The sequence below is a fragment of the Rhyacophila brunnea genome, unplaced genomic scaffold, assembly GCF_057557595.1.
Source record: "Rhyacophila brunnea isolate RB1 unplaced genomic scaffold, BYU_Rbru_1.0 scaffold_2, whole genome shotgun sequence".
NCBI classification, from domain to species: domain Eukaryota; kingdom Metazoa; phylum Arthropoda; class Insecta; order Trichoptera; family Rhyacophilidae; genus Rhyacophila; species Rhyacophila brunnea.
In genome coordinates, this window is record NW_028232859.1 from 17355526 (window position 1) to 17375897 (window position 20372).

Below are 20372 nucleotides of genomic sequence, written 5' to 3' on the forward strand. Positions count from 1 at the left end.
AAATTCGTCCATAATTAAAATTCACTGCACCATTTTGTAAAATAAAGTATTGAATTATTTGAATAAATTACATTTTTTTATTCAACAGATATCTCCGTTTAAAAATGTTTCGTATTCGTATTTACCAAATCTGATAATCCTATTTATATACTATAAATATATAAATATATAAACTTGTCCGCAAAAAACTAACGTTTTAATATCATAACGGAATTTTCTGATACCTATTATATACATAATTCTTATTATCTATTGAAATATGGCTAAATATAAATACCTACAGCTAGTTTACATACTATTCAATCATCCACGATATCTGGGTGACCACCATAGTCTTATGTGGAAGGCCCTGGTTTGTTGCAGGCTGTCGAAAACTACCCAATCACGACTCGTAACTGGCAAAATCTGACATTCGGATGATGTTTTTCAATATGGCGTCCTATGGTAGTTCGTAGTTCTATTTTGGCCAGTCTCCAGATAAATTTGTAGGTCTGTATTCTAAATGTTCGGTGTGGTGGTTATGTGATTGTTTCACTACTAATATTAGGTACCTACTCTACTATTTGACTAACTACACCACTGTAATTGAGTCTCGTAGACTATTTTCGTGTTAAAAAATAAAGATAAAATTATCCATCTACTATGTGAATAAAACAGTTACTCACTCTGAGGGATCCACGAAATAGAAATCAGTGTAGATCTGAAGAAGTTGGCCACCCAACACGTAGCCCACTGCTGGCCCAATTATTGACATTGTGTAAAATATACCTGTAACAATGAAAACATTTTATTATATTTAAAATATGATACTTAATATAAAAACCTCATCGGGAATCTTGTGTGAAAAGATTAATCTTATGCACGAATATTTCGCTCGAAATAGGAGAAAATATTCACCGAAATATATTTTTTAAATGTATACAAAATTTTAATAATTATGAATCTATGTTCCCCAAAATATAATATACTTGGATTATGTGTAAATCGTCGTAAAAATATGATCATAAATATGGTTCTAATAAATACTAGTTTGTGGAAATAGTTAAGTTAATCATAGCTGCTTTATATAAGCAAGCTAATGATTGAATATCATTATACTGCCCTTCTAAGGAAGAATGCAGTAACTGATTCTCACACACTTTCGAGATAAATGATATAATGTGTTTTTTTTTCAAACTTAAGTACTGTGAATTAATAAAAAACGGTGATAAATTTAATTAATAGGATGTTAAAATACAAATAAAGTAATATTAAAAAAGCAGTAACTGCAATAAATAGGTGCAATTACTGGCTTTTTGCTAAGAAATTTGTATTAATTTAGCAGATGTCCATTTTTTCACTAAAGATTTTAACGGTATTTTAGTGATAATACTGATTTTAAAGTGAACGGAACACATAGCTTTCAAAATTATTTAACGGATGGTATTCATCACTCAATTTCACAAATTTTGCGAGCTACTGCCTTCTTCCTTGGAAGGGCAGTATACTTAGATACATAATACAACAATGTTTTTTTATAACTGTACGCTCAACTAATCCTAATATTAATATATTTTATGTTATTATGCACTTTTAAATAGCGCATTGATCAGCCGCGCAGTGTTTGTAAAAAATGTTAGATTTTATCAAAATTAAAACAAATATCTAGAAACCAGTATTTCAAGTCATATCTATGATTATTGTTCTCACAATAATAAAAATGGAAGAAGAATTTATGGTTTTTCAACTAATAAATAAGTCATATTATATAACTAAAAATTATTGCAGTGCGAAATTTATTGATATAAAATATTTATTTTGTTGGTCATCTAATTGTCTTATCAAAATTAAAACAAATATCTAGAAACCAGTATTTCAAGTCATATCTATGATTATTGTTCTCACAATAATAAAAATGGAAGAAGAATTTATGGTTTTTCAACTAATAAATAAGTCATATTATATAACTAAAAATTAGTGCGAAATTTATTGATATAAAATATTTATTTTGTTGGTCATCTAATTGTCTTATTTTCCTAAAGAAAATATCATTATATTTACATATATTATATTTATATATAGACACAGCAAAATCGTGAATTTAATGCCAGCCAGCGTATAGACGAGAGCCATTGTCTTGCAATCGTCGACTGTGAACATTGGCTTAAATTGGCCATTCATGAAGAGGGACCGTAACGAAGGCCAAAGCGGTAGGGTGTCACGGCTCCCCGGTTTAAATCCCAGGTCTGGCAAAAAAAATACACGTTGTTTTTTTCACTGTGTACTTGACCTACCCAGAGTATGAACCTAATAGGCTGAGCAAGTGGCTAACATCCATTTCTTGGAAGAAAAAGAAATCTGTGAATACAATCTCGTCCTCGTGGAGGACCGTATGATATTCTTTGGATCGAACATGTCAAAAAAAATATTTATAAAAGACGATAATTATAACATCGTATTTTTCTAACCGCGGACCCCGGGTTTAAATCCCGCGTGTGGTGAAAAAATAAGGAGTATTTTTTTTCAATCTGTATTTGTTCCAGAGTGGAACCCCGTTGGGTTCGGTGACTGGCTAACAATTACAAGCATGTCTCTTAAAAAGAAAATGGCTAATGAAATGCTAATGAAAGAAAATCGTATTTAAACTAGTATTACTAACTATATGTAATATTAACAACTCTTTCTTTTGAGTCTTACAACGAAATGAAAAATTATTATATCTAGATACATTTTTTTATATATGACTTATAGGTGTATGAAAAAATGGATAAATGAAATCTATTCTTACCTAGATACTTTTATAATAAAAATATGGATCGGTATCTAAAACTTCAACCACTCTGCAAAATATAATAAACTGAATATTTTCCCCCGCATGCATTATATTCGTGTATCATGCCCACATACGTGTGAGCTTGGCAGTTTTTTAAGCTTTCAAGTAGATGAAGGCTCACGCTCGCGGCCGTCTAGAGAGAGGCCGCCATACAAATCTTCCATTCATGTCTCCACTTAGACATTCACCCCCGCCCCGCAGACAATCACCAAAGCCTCGATAAGTGCCGGCCATCGAGATTAGTACCTGTTCTCTTGAATGCCCATACACACGAGTGCCCAATCACGTCAGCATTAAAATGGACAGCCTTTCTACGAGTATTACTGGTATATGAGAAATATTTACTTAATATTAACTAACTCAGTGGGTATTAAAAATCAAAAACTTAACCATTTAGACAAGTTTTCAGAGGTATTAGCAAAGCTTTAAGAGAACAACATACTTAAGTAGTTTTTTTTAATAAGGCTATATACTAAATATATCTATATTATTTTGTTTTGCTGTAGAAAAATACGAATAAAAATAGTCATTAATTTAAAAAGGAACGATCACGAATTTGGTGGATTGGCCATGCCCATAAAAACCTGCGATCGGTGTGGGTCATAGAAGTATTCAATAAAAAGAGGGGCGACGAATTGGCATTCTCATAGAACTGAATGAAGCAGGCCAACAATAGCCGACAACTTACGAGAAATAGCAACGCGATAAAAAAAAATGCTGGGCGTCACGGAGGACTTACTTTGGTCATTATCACGTACCCTTATAATTATATAATAATGTTAACGTTAATTTTGCCGCAAATTGATTATCAGCCTGCTTCACCATACTTTCATATAACCTGCCGCCCATAGGTGTGGGTCGATGAGTCAAGTAAGAAAACGAAACACCGCGGAGGATTCTGCTTAAGGAGGCCAAGGCCCATACCGTTTGTACTATAACAAACTATTATATTAACGTAAAATTTAGTTTTATTAATGAACATTTTACATAAATATCCACATATCAATCCTATGATATGTATACTCAAGAAAAACATACACTCTTCGCTTTACTTATGAATACTTTTGTTTACATCAATCAAAATATTTTGAATGCCACTAAAAGCATTTTTATGTAGGTTTGTAGGTACATAAAAAGTTTCTAGAACATAAACATATTTTCAATGAGAACATATCTTAGATAGAATGTGAGTATAAAAAAATCTTTTGATACTTACCTTTATGAATAATAATTTATTCTCTTTTGAAAACACCAATAAACTATGCATTGAATTAAATCGGACGTGTGATAAATTCAATAGAATAAAAACATTCACACAAAAAACTTATTCCCTCACAGTAAACCGTGATAATATGTGTGGCCTGTTTAGTATAATACATACTATTTAATAGTTAGTGGATTTGATAATAATTATGTATAATAAGATTGCTCGCAGAACCAAACCGACACGTAGTGCATTTGGCCGCCTGAATAGTTCTTTATTGTGTATTAAGCGTTAAGTGGTGTGTGCTACCAGCGGTCAGGTATGCATGTGAAACATGGACTCTTAATGTAAGAAAAATTTAAAAATACGAGTAGCCCAACGTGGGATGGAAAGGAGCATATTGAGCATAACGCGTAAAGATTACAAAATAAACCAATGGATAAGGAACCAGACAAGAGTACGTGATATTACAGACGTCACTATACAGATAAAATGTTCATGGGCTGGACATGTCGCTTGGCAAGTGAACATCCACTGGACAAATGCCATCATACAGTGATACCCAAAGGGCACCTAAGGGGGATCCTTATGCCAACAGAGAACCTAGCGGAAAAATACGAAGCTTGCAATTTGAGTTTTTTTTTGATAATTAACAATTTCAACCGTATTAATTAATAAATATGTATCTGAAAACATTAAAAGATTATTTTTTTGAATCAAAGATAAACTTGTATAAAAATGTAATAAAATGTGAATTTGTTGCAGGGTCCCATCTTATTACTACATTATATTTTATGGTCATATTTATTATTAAAATTTAGTTATAAGTTTTCAATTTTTTAACGTTTAGATTTTTGACTAATTCATCGTTTTAATATTTTTTATATTTATTTTAAAAAACATCGATTTTTTTTAAATATAAATGTATATAACTATATAAAAAAGGAAATAATGTTTTTTTGAAATAGTAAGAAATTTTGTATCACTGAAAAGGACTAAAGATTTAATATTCATCTAAAATTGTATGAGTTATTTAGAATTTCCATGTACACCCATGAAATTACTGTTCTTTACAACTACACTTTTTTACTACTAAGCAAGATATATCTGCCCTTTTTTTCATTTTTTATGAGATCCTTGTGTAAAATTTGTTTGTGCCTTTACATTACATTAGCTTTGTCACATTTTTTTGAAAAATATCAGCTTTACACTTGATATATAGATCTCAATAATGTACACTCGGAAAAATTTGATGATTGCATATATTGTACGACACAGGACTTTAAAACTTTGTGTAACATATGACAATATCTATCTAGCAAACATTTATAATAAGGAAATCTATATGATCAATAAATTGACATAAGTGCATGTATTGTTAATTATGTTTGAATATTGAATAAAAATATATGTATTTTATTGCAAACCTTTTAGTTTCATAATTGATGAAAATAAATTATATTATTGTCTATATCTATTGAAGAGACATCAAAATTATAGGTACAAATTTATAATAACAGATGGCAATAATTTAAAATGGTCATTTTTTCTTTACAAACGAGTTAGAAACGGGGTGACGGTACATACATAAATTATTTGGATACTAAGCATGGATCATACATATAATATTAGTGGTAGAAACCCGACGCACTAATTGATTTTGAGGCACCATACGATAAAAAATCACAAACGAATTTTAATTTTTCAAAAAAATCCATTATTTATTATTTCAATTTTGCATAAATAATACGAACATGATTTAATCGTATTTAATTACATTTTTTCTCGTAAATAGTTTCATGTTTCACAAATCACATTGCATACATACAGCACTATAATATATTGGCCTATAGATTTCGTGTTTAGCTTTTTAGCTTTCAGAACATAAGTACATACGTGAATTACGATAATAAAAGTACATAAGTACAAAATTAATCAATATAGAAAAAAATCCGGAATCCACATCAAAAATGTATGTACCTGTATACTATTTACAATGTATGTCTTAATTTTCTGACTCTAAACAATGTATAACACGCTCATCGTAGATTTCGTTAAGACCTGTAATTTTATAATTTTGTGACTGGTTTGAACTATTTGGAGGCCATTGTTTAAATTTTCTGATGAATCGACTATATCATTTGCTTCAATGAAAATCGCCGGTTTTTCCACCACTTTTCCTTTTTGGAAAAATATCTAATGGTAGAAAACTGCGACCATGCTGTACTACAAAATATACAATCACATGAATGATTAAATTACTCCTAGAAAGTTTATTTGAAACATATCTAATATAGTATTATAAAATATATAGCAGAACCTCATGAGTTACTTATACTTACGTTTAACGTGTATATAACGTTTATATTGTATTGTTGATAACTCAGAGATAAGACAAACATCGTAGACATGGTAATTTTAAACTATCCTCTATCCGTGTCAAGCGACACAATTGAGTAGTAATTTAAATAAGATTAGAATTCGAATTAAAGTGTCAGGCAACCCAAAAGTGGGGAGGAACAGCATCTGGTAGGTGTGCTTTAATTCAGCCAGAATAACAAATGGTGTGCGAAGGTGGAGCAAGCAGTCATCTGTCACCGAGACAACATTCAAATGAGTTTACGCAAACGAATTTCGACGGAACTGTCTCGTATTATACTACAAATAATGGAGATAACCCGATTGTTTTCCTAAGCCCTACGTATTAAATGATAAGATGAAAATTCTATCACATTCAACTATCAGGCACCTATGTAGATGAGGTCACATAGGGGATTTAGATCCAGTGTTGTATAAGAATACGAAATCTGTAATATCTCTCCGTTACTTATTATTTATTGGATAAACTAACATATTGAATAATTTCACTCGCTTCGTACACCTTTTATTTGGCTTGGTGGCGTACACTTCAGTCTAGTAATTAGTAGAACAAATCGGGCTGATAAATAAGTGTATATTGGGTACATCTCGAACATTTATAATAATGCGAATAAATTTTTAAATCTTACACCAAGCATATCCAAAGCGTCGATCGCACCATAGGAATTGAGTTGTGAATTTTCAATTTTAATTTAATATGATTTCATAGAGATTTTGAAGAGGAAGCATTAACTTTTCCTATTCATTTTTTTAACCAGTTTACTTTAAAGTAATTTTAAAATTACCCTTGAGGAAGCCCGTCTGATCTCTTCACTCAATTGGAATTACATCACTTACGGCCTATCGCAGGAATGAGATGTGAACTCCCGCGCTTTTAACTGAGGCGTAATTTTACATTACCGTTGCACAGTAAGCTCTTTACACAGTAGGAGTACAGTTTTACGATCAGTGAAATGAAGAAGTACCAAAAAAGACAAAAAAATTATCATTTTCACGACGAGTGGGTAATTGGATTTTTTAGCAATGGTTAAAGATGTGTGTTGTTATTTAATATGTAACGCCTCATTGTACTCACCAAAATATATTTTTATTTAACTAGAAAACTACAATGGATGGTGGCGGATCATTGCAATTTTTGATACTGGATAGTATAATATCACAGCCTTCTTGAAGTTTAAGCCTGTCTTACACTATATTAAAAAAAACTTTGTAGCTGCACTGCATCTCAGTCGCGTGCTTTAATTAGATCAATTTCGGGTGGACCGGCTGTTATCATATTTTTAAAAACACACTTGTAAACTTTTAATTAACTATTTCTTTTGTTCAACGAATAATTCACAAGATTTAATAATGTACCATTCTAATTAATAACTAACATACATAAGCCCAAGAGATGCAGGTTCGATTCCTGCCGGGTGTGTAATATATTTTCTCAGTGTTTTTCAAAATTATGTATGAACAACTATAAACATTACGAATCATACGGGAGAAAATATTACTTTCTTAGCATACAAAAAGATTTTTCACTGAATAACCTTACCAGATAGCGCCCCGATGTAATATGGACATGGGGTGTTTATTTTCCCTTTGGGGCTTAATAAATGCCAACAAAAAAGCTACTAAACGCCGGGTAAGAATGTTGCGATACAAACAGAAGACAGAAAGAAAAAATAAAGTGAAAAGAAGGGAGAAGGTACATTTCATTTCGGATGATCTTTTAAAGTCGCCCGCCAGTAAATATTGCCTCTACCCAAATATAAAACCCAATTCTATCTCAAACGATCGGAATTACTCATGGCTGGATCAATTTCAATTCAAACTTACTTGCCCGCGAATATCTTTTGAATGTAATTCTTAACCGTGTTTTAAAATTTTATAGAATGTTTCCATATATTTAAATAAATAAATTGTAAGTATAATGTTAAATACTTATATTAAATAATATCATAAAGAATTTGAAGAACTTTTGGCTTAAAAGTCACCATAAAAAAGTTTAATATATTATATTATCTTGTATATTATATTTCCATGGTTGGTACGCTTTTCCGCTTAATCCCAGCAAATGACAGTTTAACAACTATTATTTAGACTACCCGCTCTTCATAGCATTACGAGCTTTAACTATTCGATATTGCTAAATTAATCCATGTAACTGGAAATATTGGACCTCTTTAATAATTTAGTATGATTATAGAAAAACGTATTAATTCTAATTAAATTATAAGTTCAAAAATAATATACAATGCTGCTGTATTAACTAGTACCATTTTTCATGAGAGAATTCCTCTTTCATTAACATTAATAATATATTTTATAAGAATGAAGATTATTTCACTTTCAAAAACAAGTATTTGCAGTTGTTTAGAATAATCTAAATTATAATACACATTAATTGAGTTAGCATTAACTTGGTAGAATTCCATTTTATAAGAAATAAAAATATATTTTTATATTTCATCATAAATATTTTCATTTCTTGTATAATACACATATTTATCTTTTTTTTTAAATTCTACTTTAACAATAATAATACTACTTTTTTATAAAATACATTGAACGATCAATCACACAGTAGCTATTTAAAGTTGTACAATATAGTGTAAACGTTTAGAGTAATTATAATAGTACAAAGGTTTTCAATCTTCGTTTGTTTTTTACAACTATCGATTTGTATGTTTTGGTGACTGTTTTCTTTAGACCACTTTTCGCAGCGCCAACTCAAAAGGCAGTGGTCTTTTCAAAATATAACAATACCATTTAACATGCGCCTCGGCAATGCTAGAATTGTTTGATAGCTTTGTTTTTTTCTGATAACTGTCATACGTATAATTTATCTATGGTTAGTATTGTTTGTGTTTAGTCTATTTGATTTCAAGATTTGAGTAACAGTGGTGAACAACAGACTCATTTATCGCACTAATTATATTTTTTTAAAACGCACGAAAACATTTTTTATAGTGGTACAAAATTTGTAGCACGTCTTAAAACAGGTGGAAAAAAAATTGAAACAAACCTATATTATCTACGGGGCTGTTTAAAAAAAAAATAGGCCATAAACATTTATTTTTAGAGGCCTCGATCTGCATTTTTTACTTTAAAATTTTTACCATGATGGATGATCGAAAATATTTGGAATTTCCTCATATTTCATGGTGTTATTGTTGAAAACTACAAGTTACAGTCACATGACAATGCTAAAGATACTGCTTGGTGTATAAGGTAGATTAAAAAAAATCAACAGTCTTTTTGGACGAATTCCATGCGCAGCCCACAGTCTTTACTTGATTGGATTAACTGCAGTGAAATGTAGTTGTTTATCGGTAGAAATTTTTCGCAAAGTTTAAATTACACTACTGTGTCCATGTTTATAGCATAAGTATATATTATAAAGTAAATTGACAGGTACCCATTGCTTATTTTAGATTTTTTTGTTTTTGTTCGTCTATTCTTAGGTAAAATATTCTAGGCCGAAATGTTAGAATACTAGTAATAATGTTAGAATTTATGAATAAAGAATTCTTGTCCATCTGGTCATCCACCATGGTAGTTTAATCCACCAGTAAATAAAAAGAAACTGATAAAAAAAATCAACAATCTACAGCAAACTATTGTCCTGACAAACTATGTAGATACCCATATCATGTACCTACTAATATATAATATTGCAAAGCTTGTATACTCTCAAACAATTGGATTCTGAATGAGTCATCATCTAAGCAAACAGAAGCGAGACTTTTGGGAAGAGGAATGGCTTGGCAAACAACAAGTCACTCAGGTTTCTCAGAGTGCGGACATTGTGATGGCGTAGAATCCGCACGTGTCCTCGGCAAACATCACGTGTCGAAAACACACCACTTCTCCCAACGTGTAAGAGAAAACCATTCACATCCATAGAAGCACTAGGACCACAACACAATATACGGTGAGATAGCTTTACCGAGATAAATACACTTGAACTGCGAATATTTCAAGTAGGCACCCGTTGCGAAATGTGTATTTTGTATCAAGTACATATCCGCGTATTATATTAGTATTGTAAATCTGATTATAAGTTCAATAAACCCAATCCCACATATAGAGAAGCATACAGTAGAATGTCAAATGATATATAATATTTCTCATAAGTGACTCAAAAGAGTGAGAGTTCTCTTTTAAAGCATTTCTTTTTACTTCTTCGTGGGTTCATTTATAATCCGTATATACTGGAAAATATTAATTTTCATGTTCCCACCAATATCACTCGTAACTCTACGGTCTTCATGATACCCCGTCGCTGGACGGATGTGATGTTTCATGATGCCGTGTATCGTGCGATTAACTTATTTGATAGCACCATAAAGGTTGATTTATTTTTTATTAACTATAATTATCATGTTTGTGGACGTGTTAAACAGGTTAAATGTATAATTCTATTTCTCATTTTACTTTAATATCTACATAAGCACATACTTTCTTGTTATATTGGTTGTTATTTGTAATTAAGTCATTTTTATAATTTGTATTTATTATGTATTATGGCGCATTGGCCAAATGCTGTAATGTCAGAATACTCTTTTCTAAATAAATAAATATATTATATAAATCAAATCATAAAATAGTTTCACTTACATGGCATCTTTTCTCATTTCAATCATTTCTAAAAACTCTTGTATCTACGAGTACTACTTTATATTAACTTCCCTTGCCCTGCATGTTTGTATTTAAACTGTCAACGGCATTTTCAGCTATTCTCTGAGTATCGATAAATGAAGAATTCAGTACACAACCCTGTTGATTTTGTGATAACATTATATAAATATTCAGAATTTAATATAAATGTGACCACATTATATCATAAATATTTAGCCGATACAGATACAACCACAAGGAAATATTATCTCATCTATGTATTTATGATGTGTTTATCGTTGTTTTAGATTTAAAATGATTTTTGTGAGAAATTGTGAGACTGTAATCCTACATATAGATAGAATTAGCTAAAAACTAATAACTTTCTAATTTAAAATTTTGATTTTTTTATTATTTCATGTTATTGTCAGTATTTTCTATACTTACTTATTGTATTAAATTCATATTTTACAATATTAAATGAGACGCGATAAGTCATATCACGCTGTCATTGCAGGCAAAAGATAGTTTTTTCGAAACTCAATTATGCCACTAATATTATGCAAATGTAAACAAACCAACCTGTCATATTTTTAAAAAAGATTCATAAAAGGGTTAAAACAGTTGCGGACTGCCCGCTTTTAAATTTTAACCCTAGCAGTATCACTCCACAGCAGTCAGTCAGATCCCTTGCGAGCTTCCATAATATTGTCGGCGGTGGGGTGCAATCAACCCAGAAAGCTTTTAGTCCTTCCGGCAGTAGCACATGGGGCTCCGTACTGGGGCGCAAGGACTCGCAATTTGGGGGGACTCGTAGCGATTTAGTGTACTTCGGAAGCCGTACTGATACACTGAGTAATGCCACAAGTGGCTGGGGTTGTTGTTAAGGGTTAGTGTGGTCAATAAGTTAATGTTACACACATTACAGAATTGCGCATAAATACATAATATCAACTGCTCCAGCATGGACGTTTCCTGATTGCTTTTCTGGATTAATACTATGTGATTTGTTTGTTGGAGTGTGTACTGACAGGTTGATTTATCATATAGATGCACTCAAATTCAACATCTTTACCGAATTCATACCACCATCTTTTAGATGGTGACGTCAGCCATTATTCAATTTACTCTACAATATCACTTTCAATTTTGTGGGTTGCAATTTAGCTTTGGTTCGCGGAAATCATATACCGCGTCACGGCTGATTGCAACAAAAATATCAATTCTTCAAGAAGGTTCGATACATTTTTATTAATTGATTATTTTTACTGCTTGCAACACTCCCATGCATAAATGATGAAATGTAACAATAAAAATTCAGTACAGTTCTACAAACTTATCTGATGAACGGTCAAAAATGGAACTACGAACTACCATATTGAAAACGTCATTCGAAGATCAGATTCAGTCCAGTTGCGAATCTTGATTGGGTAGTTTTCGACTGTAGCTCCCCTATCAATTATTCAGATAAGTTTGTGGCACTGTAATAATTATAATATTAGTCTATAGTTCCAGTTGAACGAGTATAGTACGTGCACGTCATGGTCATTGTTGACTTACACCAATTTAATATAAAATACATACATAAATGGACTAAACGTCGAATATGATTTTAAAATAAAACCGAGCTTCATTTCCCTCAATATAAAGCTATTTTATGAAACTAAACAACTTCATCATACAAGGTGTTAATGCAGTGTATTTTAATAATATTGCAGGCAGTAACAATAAGACGGCCTCCAACATGGCATTTTAAATTTAAAAAATAACTAGGTATGTTGTGCTTAAGAATAAAGATTTAATTTTTTTTAAATTATAAGTACCAACATCTAAGGTATATATGTTATTATTGTACTTACTAAATCAATGTAAAATATGAACAGTACAAATATACTCGTCATATTGTATATTTTAGTTTTCCTTAAATAAATGTCGCAGTTATGAGTTTGGCCACAAACCCCTCTAAGAAGTAACTACTTATTTTGTCAGTCTCTCTCTCTACCCACAAACACAAATACCGCAAGTAAAATATTTACATGAAAATGCTAAGGAATCCTCGTTTCATTATGGGACACGCGCTAAAGCATGTGAGTTATTTTGCAAATCGAGACCAAAGGCGAGCAAGCGTCAATGCACGGGAAAAGGTCGCGCATTTGCGTCAGAATATTGTAGCTACTGTTCCAAAACAATCCCATCATCATCGTGTATCAGACGGTTACATAAAGCATAATTCTTTCACAAAAATACTTGAATATTGATATGCTTAGGAACTTATTGAAATGCGTAGTAATTAAATTAAATCATTCATATACGACGATAATAATGTGGCAGTTTAAGGTACGTAGACGCCAGTAGCGTGCGGTGATGTTTTCTTAGAGGGATGCTGTTAAAATACATAATATATAATAACCTACTATTTGCTACATTTTATTACTTACATGTTTTGTAACTAATTTAATCTCGGCAGGTAGCCGATCAACTAATGTGAGGTGTTGTAGCTTTACTATGTTTGTAAAAGCTACTTAATATTAATAATATAGAGCCTTTAGAGTAAAAGTTTTATGTAAATTGAGCATACTATAGCACAATAAATACACATACAATAGTATTATAATGTACTGTATTGATTTCTTTTGGGGATGCGAAGTATCTACAGCATGTATAGACTACACACCACGGGTGGACTGTTTTAGTTTTAAAACGTATTTATAGATTTATTTTGTGTAAAGCTAGTCTTATTAGATTCAATTAATTTACATAAACAGGACTATGTGTGCATGTTTATTTCATATATTAATTTGTTTCCCATTTTATGAGATGTTTCGATCCCCACTCATATTTAAAACTTAATTATTCTGTTATACCAAAACTGATTGTTAAAAATACAGTTGAAGTGTTGAATCAAAATGATTTTTTACCCTTAAAAAACCCAGATTCTGAAAAATATGCACATTTTTAAGATGTTTGAAGAAGTGAACGCCTCGTGCGTTTCAAAGAATACCGCTGTGAATGATAATCATCTACATTTGAGCAATCAATAGTAACTTTAATCTATCTAATTGGTTTTACAAAATACGAGATAGCATTAAACAATCGTGTATATTATAATTAAACATACCAAGATATACTGAAGACATCTTTTTTGAGACGTTCTCGTCGATGTATGTGACACCCAAGGTGAAAAGTGGAGATGCACCAGCTCCGTGAAGAAATTGCGCCAGCAAAAACACCATCAGAACTCCTGTAGAGCTCCCTCCCATTCCTGACTGGTAATCATCTGATGAACTGCAACCGGACTATAAAACAGAAATAAAAATATTAAGTCTGAGTATATTTTACCAAAGAAAGACATCTACTTGTATAATTTGCAAAGTTACAGGATATATTTTGAAATATAACTAATAAGTAGATTAAAAAATATGTATATAGATGAATATTTTTTTAAATAAAACGTCCTTAAATCAAAACCTGGATGGAGGAAAATTATTTAAAAGTCTGAATAAAAATATTCAAGAGTGATCTTCCTCTATCCCTGAACCTTAAGTGTTACCCAATAGTAGCATATAGGTATAGAAACAAGAACCATCAGTTCAAAAGTACATGAATAAATACAATAAATAATATTTTTATTATTTATATTGTATACGTATATCACTTACATAATATAGTAAAGTAATTGTGACATATATTTTTAACTTGTATAAAATATAGAAATCAATGTATTGCGCAACTCAATATAATATTATGATAATACATTGAGATGAGTTTTAAAAATATTAATTTAAAGAAACTTTAAATTGCTTTAAATGACCAACCAAATCTCTGGTACAACAATGTTAAGGTATCCTGTAGGTAATTGCAAATATTTTTACATGTATAATAAATTCCGTAATGTTTTAATCGTGGCCGAAACTAAACCAATTAATAAAAAATCCTCGCTTATGAGGACATACGAGTACAAGGGAATGAGTGGGTATGCGGGATATAAGGGCGGAAAGTTTTCCCATAAAACCGCACAAATAGAGGACGGGCGTAACTTAAAATCTCCATAGTCTCTCTTCCCAGCAGTAGCGACCGCTGACAGATGAGGCAATTTCGCACCAAACTTTGGCTCATCGCGTACCGTCCTCCACGACTTGTGGACGATCGCTTACAATAGAAAATGTTATTCTCAACCTAAGGCATTTGTTACTCACAAAATATGAATAAGTCTGACGGATTTTATCTTCTTCTTTCCTCTATGACATATTCTCTTTCCAAATATTGCATAATAATACGATCTATTACATCTGCCGACCTACAAAACAAACAGTATAATTTAATTGAATTTACTTACATTGACTGAATTAACACAATTTCAAAATTACATAATTCATGTATTCTTTAAACCTACCTACCTCTAATAATAGTATTTGACAAATATGTACGTTCATCAAATTATGGGATTTTTTTAACCAATATTTTGGAATCGCATATGTACCTATGATTTTCTTATTTATAATGGTGTGTCAAAGATGGAAAAAGCCAATGAATGTAAAAACTGGCATACTTTGAACAGATAAAGCGATATTCCAACAAACATAAAATTCAGTATTTTATTATTGAGGGGAAAATTTCCAGTAAGCATAGCATTGACCAAAGAAGAACGTTTAAGAGCGATTAATAAATTACAAGATAAAAATAACTTTTTATATACAACGTTTTTAAATTTTCTGTTGAATTATTATGCCGAATATGCTCAAACTTATACTCGATATGAAGTAAATAAAAAACAAACAAACAAACAAAAATATAGAATACTGAAATGTCATTTTGATTTCCATAGTAACGCTCGTATATATTAATAATTTAGTTGCTAGGACCACCTCCTTCGCAACCAATAATAGTGGATTGGATTACGGATTTCTTCCGAAATAACTTTTCATACAAAACAGAATTAACTGAAAATGAATTCAATTCTGCTTAAAGATGGCTAAAAGTATTAAAAGAATGCATTGACATCGTGTTCTGATATATTCTAAAAGTTTCAAATGTCTAGCTAGTCGGGAAGTTATTTAAAAATCGATTGCAAGATGTGTACTCGACAAACAACCACCGGACAAATAAGAATACGAGCTAATAAAAACGTTGTAAAAATATCGATATGTGTACCTACCTAATGAAGCTTATTCTATAATATCATTTCCACCAATTATAATAAGGAGGAAGCGATTTCAATATATTTTAAACAATATTTAATAAATTTTGTTTAATGCGTTAATCTCAAGTAGTAGTATCATAATGAAATGTAATAATAAAATTGTAGATTCAAATGAATTTCAGTATGATGCGTAGGTACTCACCGACGATACATCCCCACTGATGACAACGAATACAGTTAATTGTCGCTTAACTTATTATTACCTACTGAGTATTAATGATAAAGTATACTTTGTAGTATTTTTTATACTTAGTCAGTGTGTATTTACCATTGAGGCATGCGTATAGTGTCTGAAGATACCGAAAGGCGAAACCCAGGTCGCAAAAAAATGACTTAAATGGAATAATACAAAACTAAAATCCATTAGAATTTAAATTCAAATACCATCAAGTGCCCTCTTTCGATAGTATTAATATTAATAATTCTAGATTTCATCATAGATGATTACATATATAAAAAATGATATTTTGTTAATTGAGTTCGCATTTACTTGGTAGAATTCCATTTTACAACTGATAATATAAAGTATATTAAATACTACAAGTTGTTTTATTAATCGATAGTTATTTCAGTTGTTACGTCTAAATAATTATCGACTAATAGAACAAGATGTAGAATTAAATATAATTTATATTACCATTTGTGGTAGTTTGTTGTTTCCAATTATATTATATTAAATTGATCGTAACCATTCCGTTGGCAATAACTATTATTGGCCTGGAGTTTGATTAAAATTGAAATGAAAGTGTCGCGGAAGACAATCTGATCTATTGGGAATCGCTTTCCAAATAAGTCAACCCCCTTCCCCCGTCTCTTAACTAAACCGAATCCTTTCTAATAACTTTCTTCCAATAGCCCATTATATAGACTAATCAACTGTTTTAATTTCAGTTCAATATTGGTTAAATCTACGAGTCTGCCTAATCTTCCGTGTCTTTCCCATTAAATGGAAATATTTTCATTCGTTGTATTATAGCGCCTGTACTCGAACATAGATGTACTGACACCAATAGTGTGTAAATTATTATTTCTTTTTTCTTTTGCCCATATCCGACCTTAATAGGATTGTATTAACAGATTTAAGTTTGTACGAGAAATGGATGTTAGCCACTTGCTCAACCAATTACGTCCATACTCTGACTTCAAACACAAATTGAAAAAACAATATGAAGTGTATTTTCAGACTCAGGATTCGAACGTGGAAGCCACAACATTATTATTATGCTCGAGCAACTCGGCCATCGTGAGCGTAAAATTATACTATCGCGATAATAACTGTTTACACGCAAAAGTCCTGACTGTCTCACAAAATCTCATTCTTCAGACGTAAGCGAGACGCGCTGATGTCATTGTATGATGCTATTTGACACTGGTGGTTTGACTAACGTCAAAATTCTATGCACAGTGTAGTTTATACGCATTTATGCGCATACGCCATGCAAGCTGCAACTATCTCGTGAATATTCATAAGCTGCTAAACTTTTCTGATCCATGGATGTAGTCTTGTAACACGCACGATAATACATGTTTACATTTGCATTTTATCGTTATGGTCGTGACAATACGTATTGCCGCCAGTAAATCTATGCACGTGTAAATGGACTATTACACGATTCTAATAATACGTGTATCTACTTGAATTTTGTGTATTTTTAGTAGTAGGATTCTAGTTCAATACAATGTCGTTCCACCAAGTATTGACAATTAATACTATCGAAGAGTTTAACATGTATTATTTCATTATTATTACATCTTTGTATAACATAACACCTACTTAGTTCATATACAGTTTTAATTTTGTCTTAATATTTAACTTTTATTCAATTTATATACACATATTATAATATATTAATCTATATTATATGCGTAAGGTAATAAATCTTAATACAACTCACCTCATACTGTGAAATATTGGCCACCCGTTGACACTGCGTAGAGGCCCCGCTCGGCGCGTTGTACTGTGATACTGCAAAATGAGGGAGGGCGAAGACGAGCGAACCGAGCCCCATGATGACGGCCCCCCAGCCCAGCCACCGGGGCTTCCTCGCTCCTTTACGCCCTCCGAGGTAAGTCACGGGCACCAGGCACAGAAAAGATGCCAGGTCGTATCCACCAGCAACGAGGCCCGTCTGGGAAGACCGAAGCCCAAATCGCCGCTCTATTGTCGTGATTACTACATTTACGAAGCCATTCACCACCATTCCTGAAAATATAAAATGTTTTAGATTATGGAGTATTATAAAGGCTTTATAGAGTTTATAATTATTATATCAATCAACACAAAGAACTCGAAAATATAGGATTTAAAAAAAATTATCTGTTATATGTATAATGAAGAACACGTAGTTAGATAATAAGCAGCGCATTGTAGAAAACTCCCTAGTAGGCGAATATTTAGAGTCTATTTTAATATATTGAAATCTCACAATTATCGCAGCATTCTTCAGATACACAAAATCAATACAAATGCGCTGATTGTGTCAAAATAATATTTTAAATTGTATGGGCAAAGAAGGCGTTTTTTAAGGCGCTTGTAACATCATAAAATTTGAATAGTCAATATATTTGAAAAGAAATACTCTGATGTGTTAATAATAATAATTGGTCGACGATATTTTCGTTTAATTTTACTTAAGTATGACTTTCCTAGTACTTTTTTGGTTACCCATAGCCTACCTCCTTTCAAGACTATTTGCCTAAAATACTAATCTAATGCGTTTTCTAAATACATTTCGAAAGATTCGTCTCAATAAAAGACTAAAATAATGATGTACAATACTCTCATCATAACCATACTTATGTACGAATCCCATCACCTGCTATGCCTTCAAAGAGATTACTAAGCGCTGGATGTATTTTATAGGAAGATATTAAAACGATCTTCAGATGTGCATGTGAAGATGACACGTGACGAGGGAGATACAGCCACAGACTGTATTAATTATACTATTAATTATACAGTGATCCCTGTATTTTATCACGTATAAATCTGGCCGACTTTATTGGACAAGCCATGTCACAGAGTCGAAAGACACAGTTATATGTAATTTATATAAAAACACCAATAATTATATATAGGGAAATATGTTGAAACCATTAAGCCGATTCACAAATGACAGGACCTACCGAATGAAATTTTCATCGATCAGCTTTTTGCTGAAGCTGCAATTTGTGTTCTTTTAAATAGCAACTATTTGAGTCATGACACTCATTTGAAAACAATGATATTATGGTATATATTAAATGGAATTTTCAAAAACGCTGAAGAGATTTTGGTTTGTTATAAACGTACGATTGGTATGTAAATCAACAATATACGTCATCTGAAGTTTCAATTGTTCGATGAAAAACAGTAACTTGGCCGAACTCACATTTTCAGATGACAATTTATCAACACTAAAACAAATAAATATTGAGAGGAAAAAATAGATCGTACTAAACTAAATTTTGAATATTTAAAAAAAATGCTTCATCTGACTGGCTGCAACAATGATAGGAAATTTGCGAGATTGTCTTGTAGCTAACTTAATTAGTAGACTAAATGTCCTTTTTAGCCATCAGTTTTATAACATGTTTACACTCCATTTGTATAGATAGAAGACGGTTTTCTTCATCCTTGGTTATTATTCACACTTAAATTAAGGTAGACAATTAGTAATTAGTTCGACATAAATAATTGATGATAATGTCAATGAATAAGACATTCTGAATAATTCTTTGCACAATTTTTACGAGAAAGCATTCAGAATGACTAAAAGGTAAGTAAGTAATGTTAGTATAATATGTTTATTTAAAGAAGTCTACAATATATTTGGTAATAAAATATTTACACGTATCTGACGTGTTATTATTATTATTATTAATTAACAATAAAATTGTATATTTCAAATGTTATTTTTTATTTAAGCTTGCGCGAATGGAATACACCTGTTGGCTACCTTTTGTTTTTTTTGTTACGTAGGATAATACTTACTCTAAGTAAGTCTATCAATTTGGTATTTTCTTGCAAAAAGCTGTTTTTGTAAAAGACAACCTACACGATTAAGTCTGGATCACACGACACTTTTCTCTTTTGTAATTTATGTTTTTAGTTATATAATTATATTTGAGTTTATTGTTTATAAATAGAATTACCTCATATTATTTATGTTACGTTAATATTTAAGAAA

General features: G+C 31.3%; 1 protein-coding gene across 2 annotated transcripts in view; it reads right to left on the reverse strand.

Moving 5' to 3' along the window:
* Nucleotides 1-20372, reverse strand: part of Oatp26F (Organic anion transporting polypeptide 26F) — a 79185-nt gene that overhangs the window by 24489 nt on the left and 34324 nt on the right. For both annotated transcript variants that reach the window (XM_085946616.1, XM_085946617.1), the window contains exons 4-6: nucleotides 18099-18406; nucleotides 14122-14299; nucleotides 666-768 (exon numbers count right to left, since the gene is read on the reverse strand). In XM_085946616.1, coding sequence (XP_085802742.1) covers nucleotides 666-768; nucleotides 14122-14299; nucleotides 18099-18406 — 589 coding nt within the window. The remainder of the gene's footprint in view (nucleotides 1-665; nucleotides 769-14121; nucleotides 14300-18098; nucleotides 18407-20372) is intronic.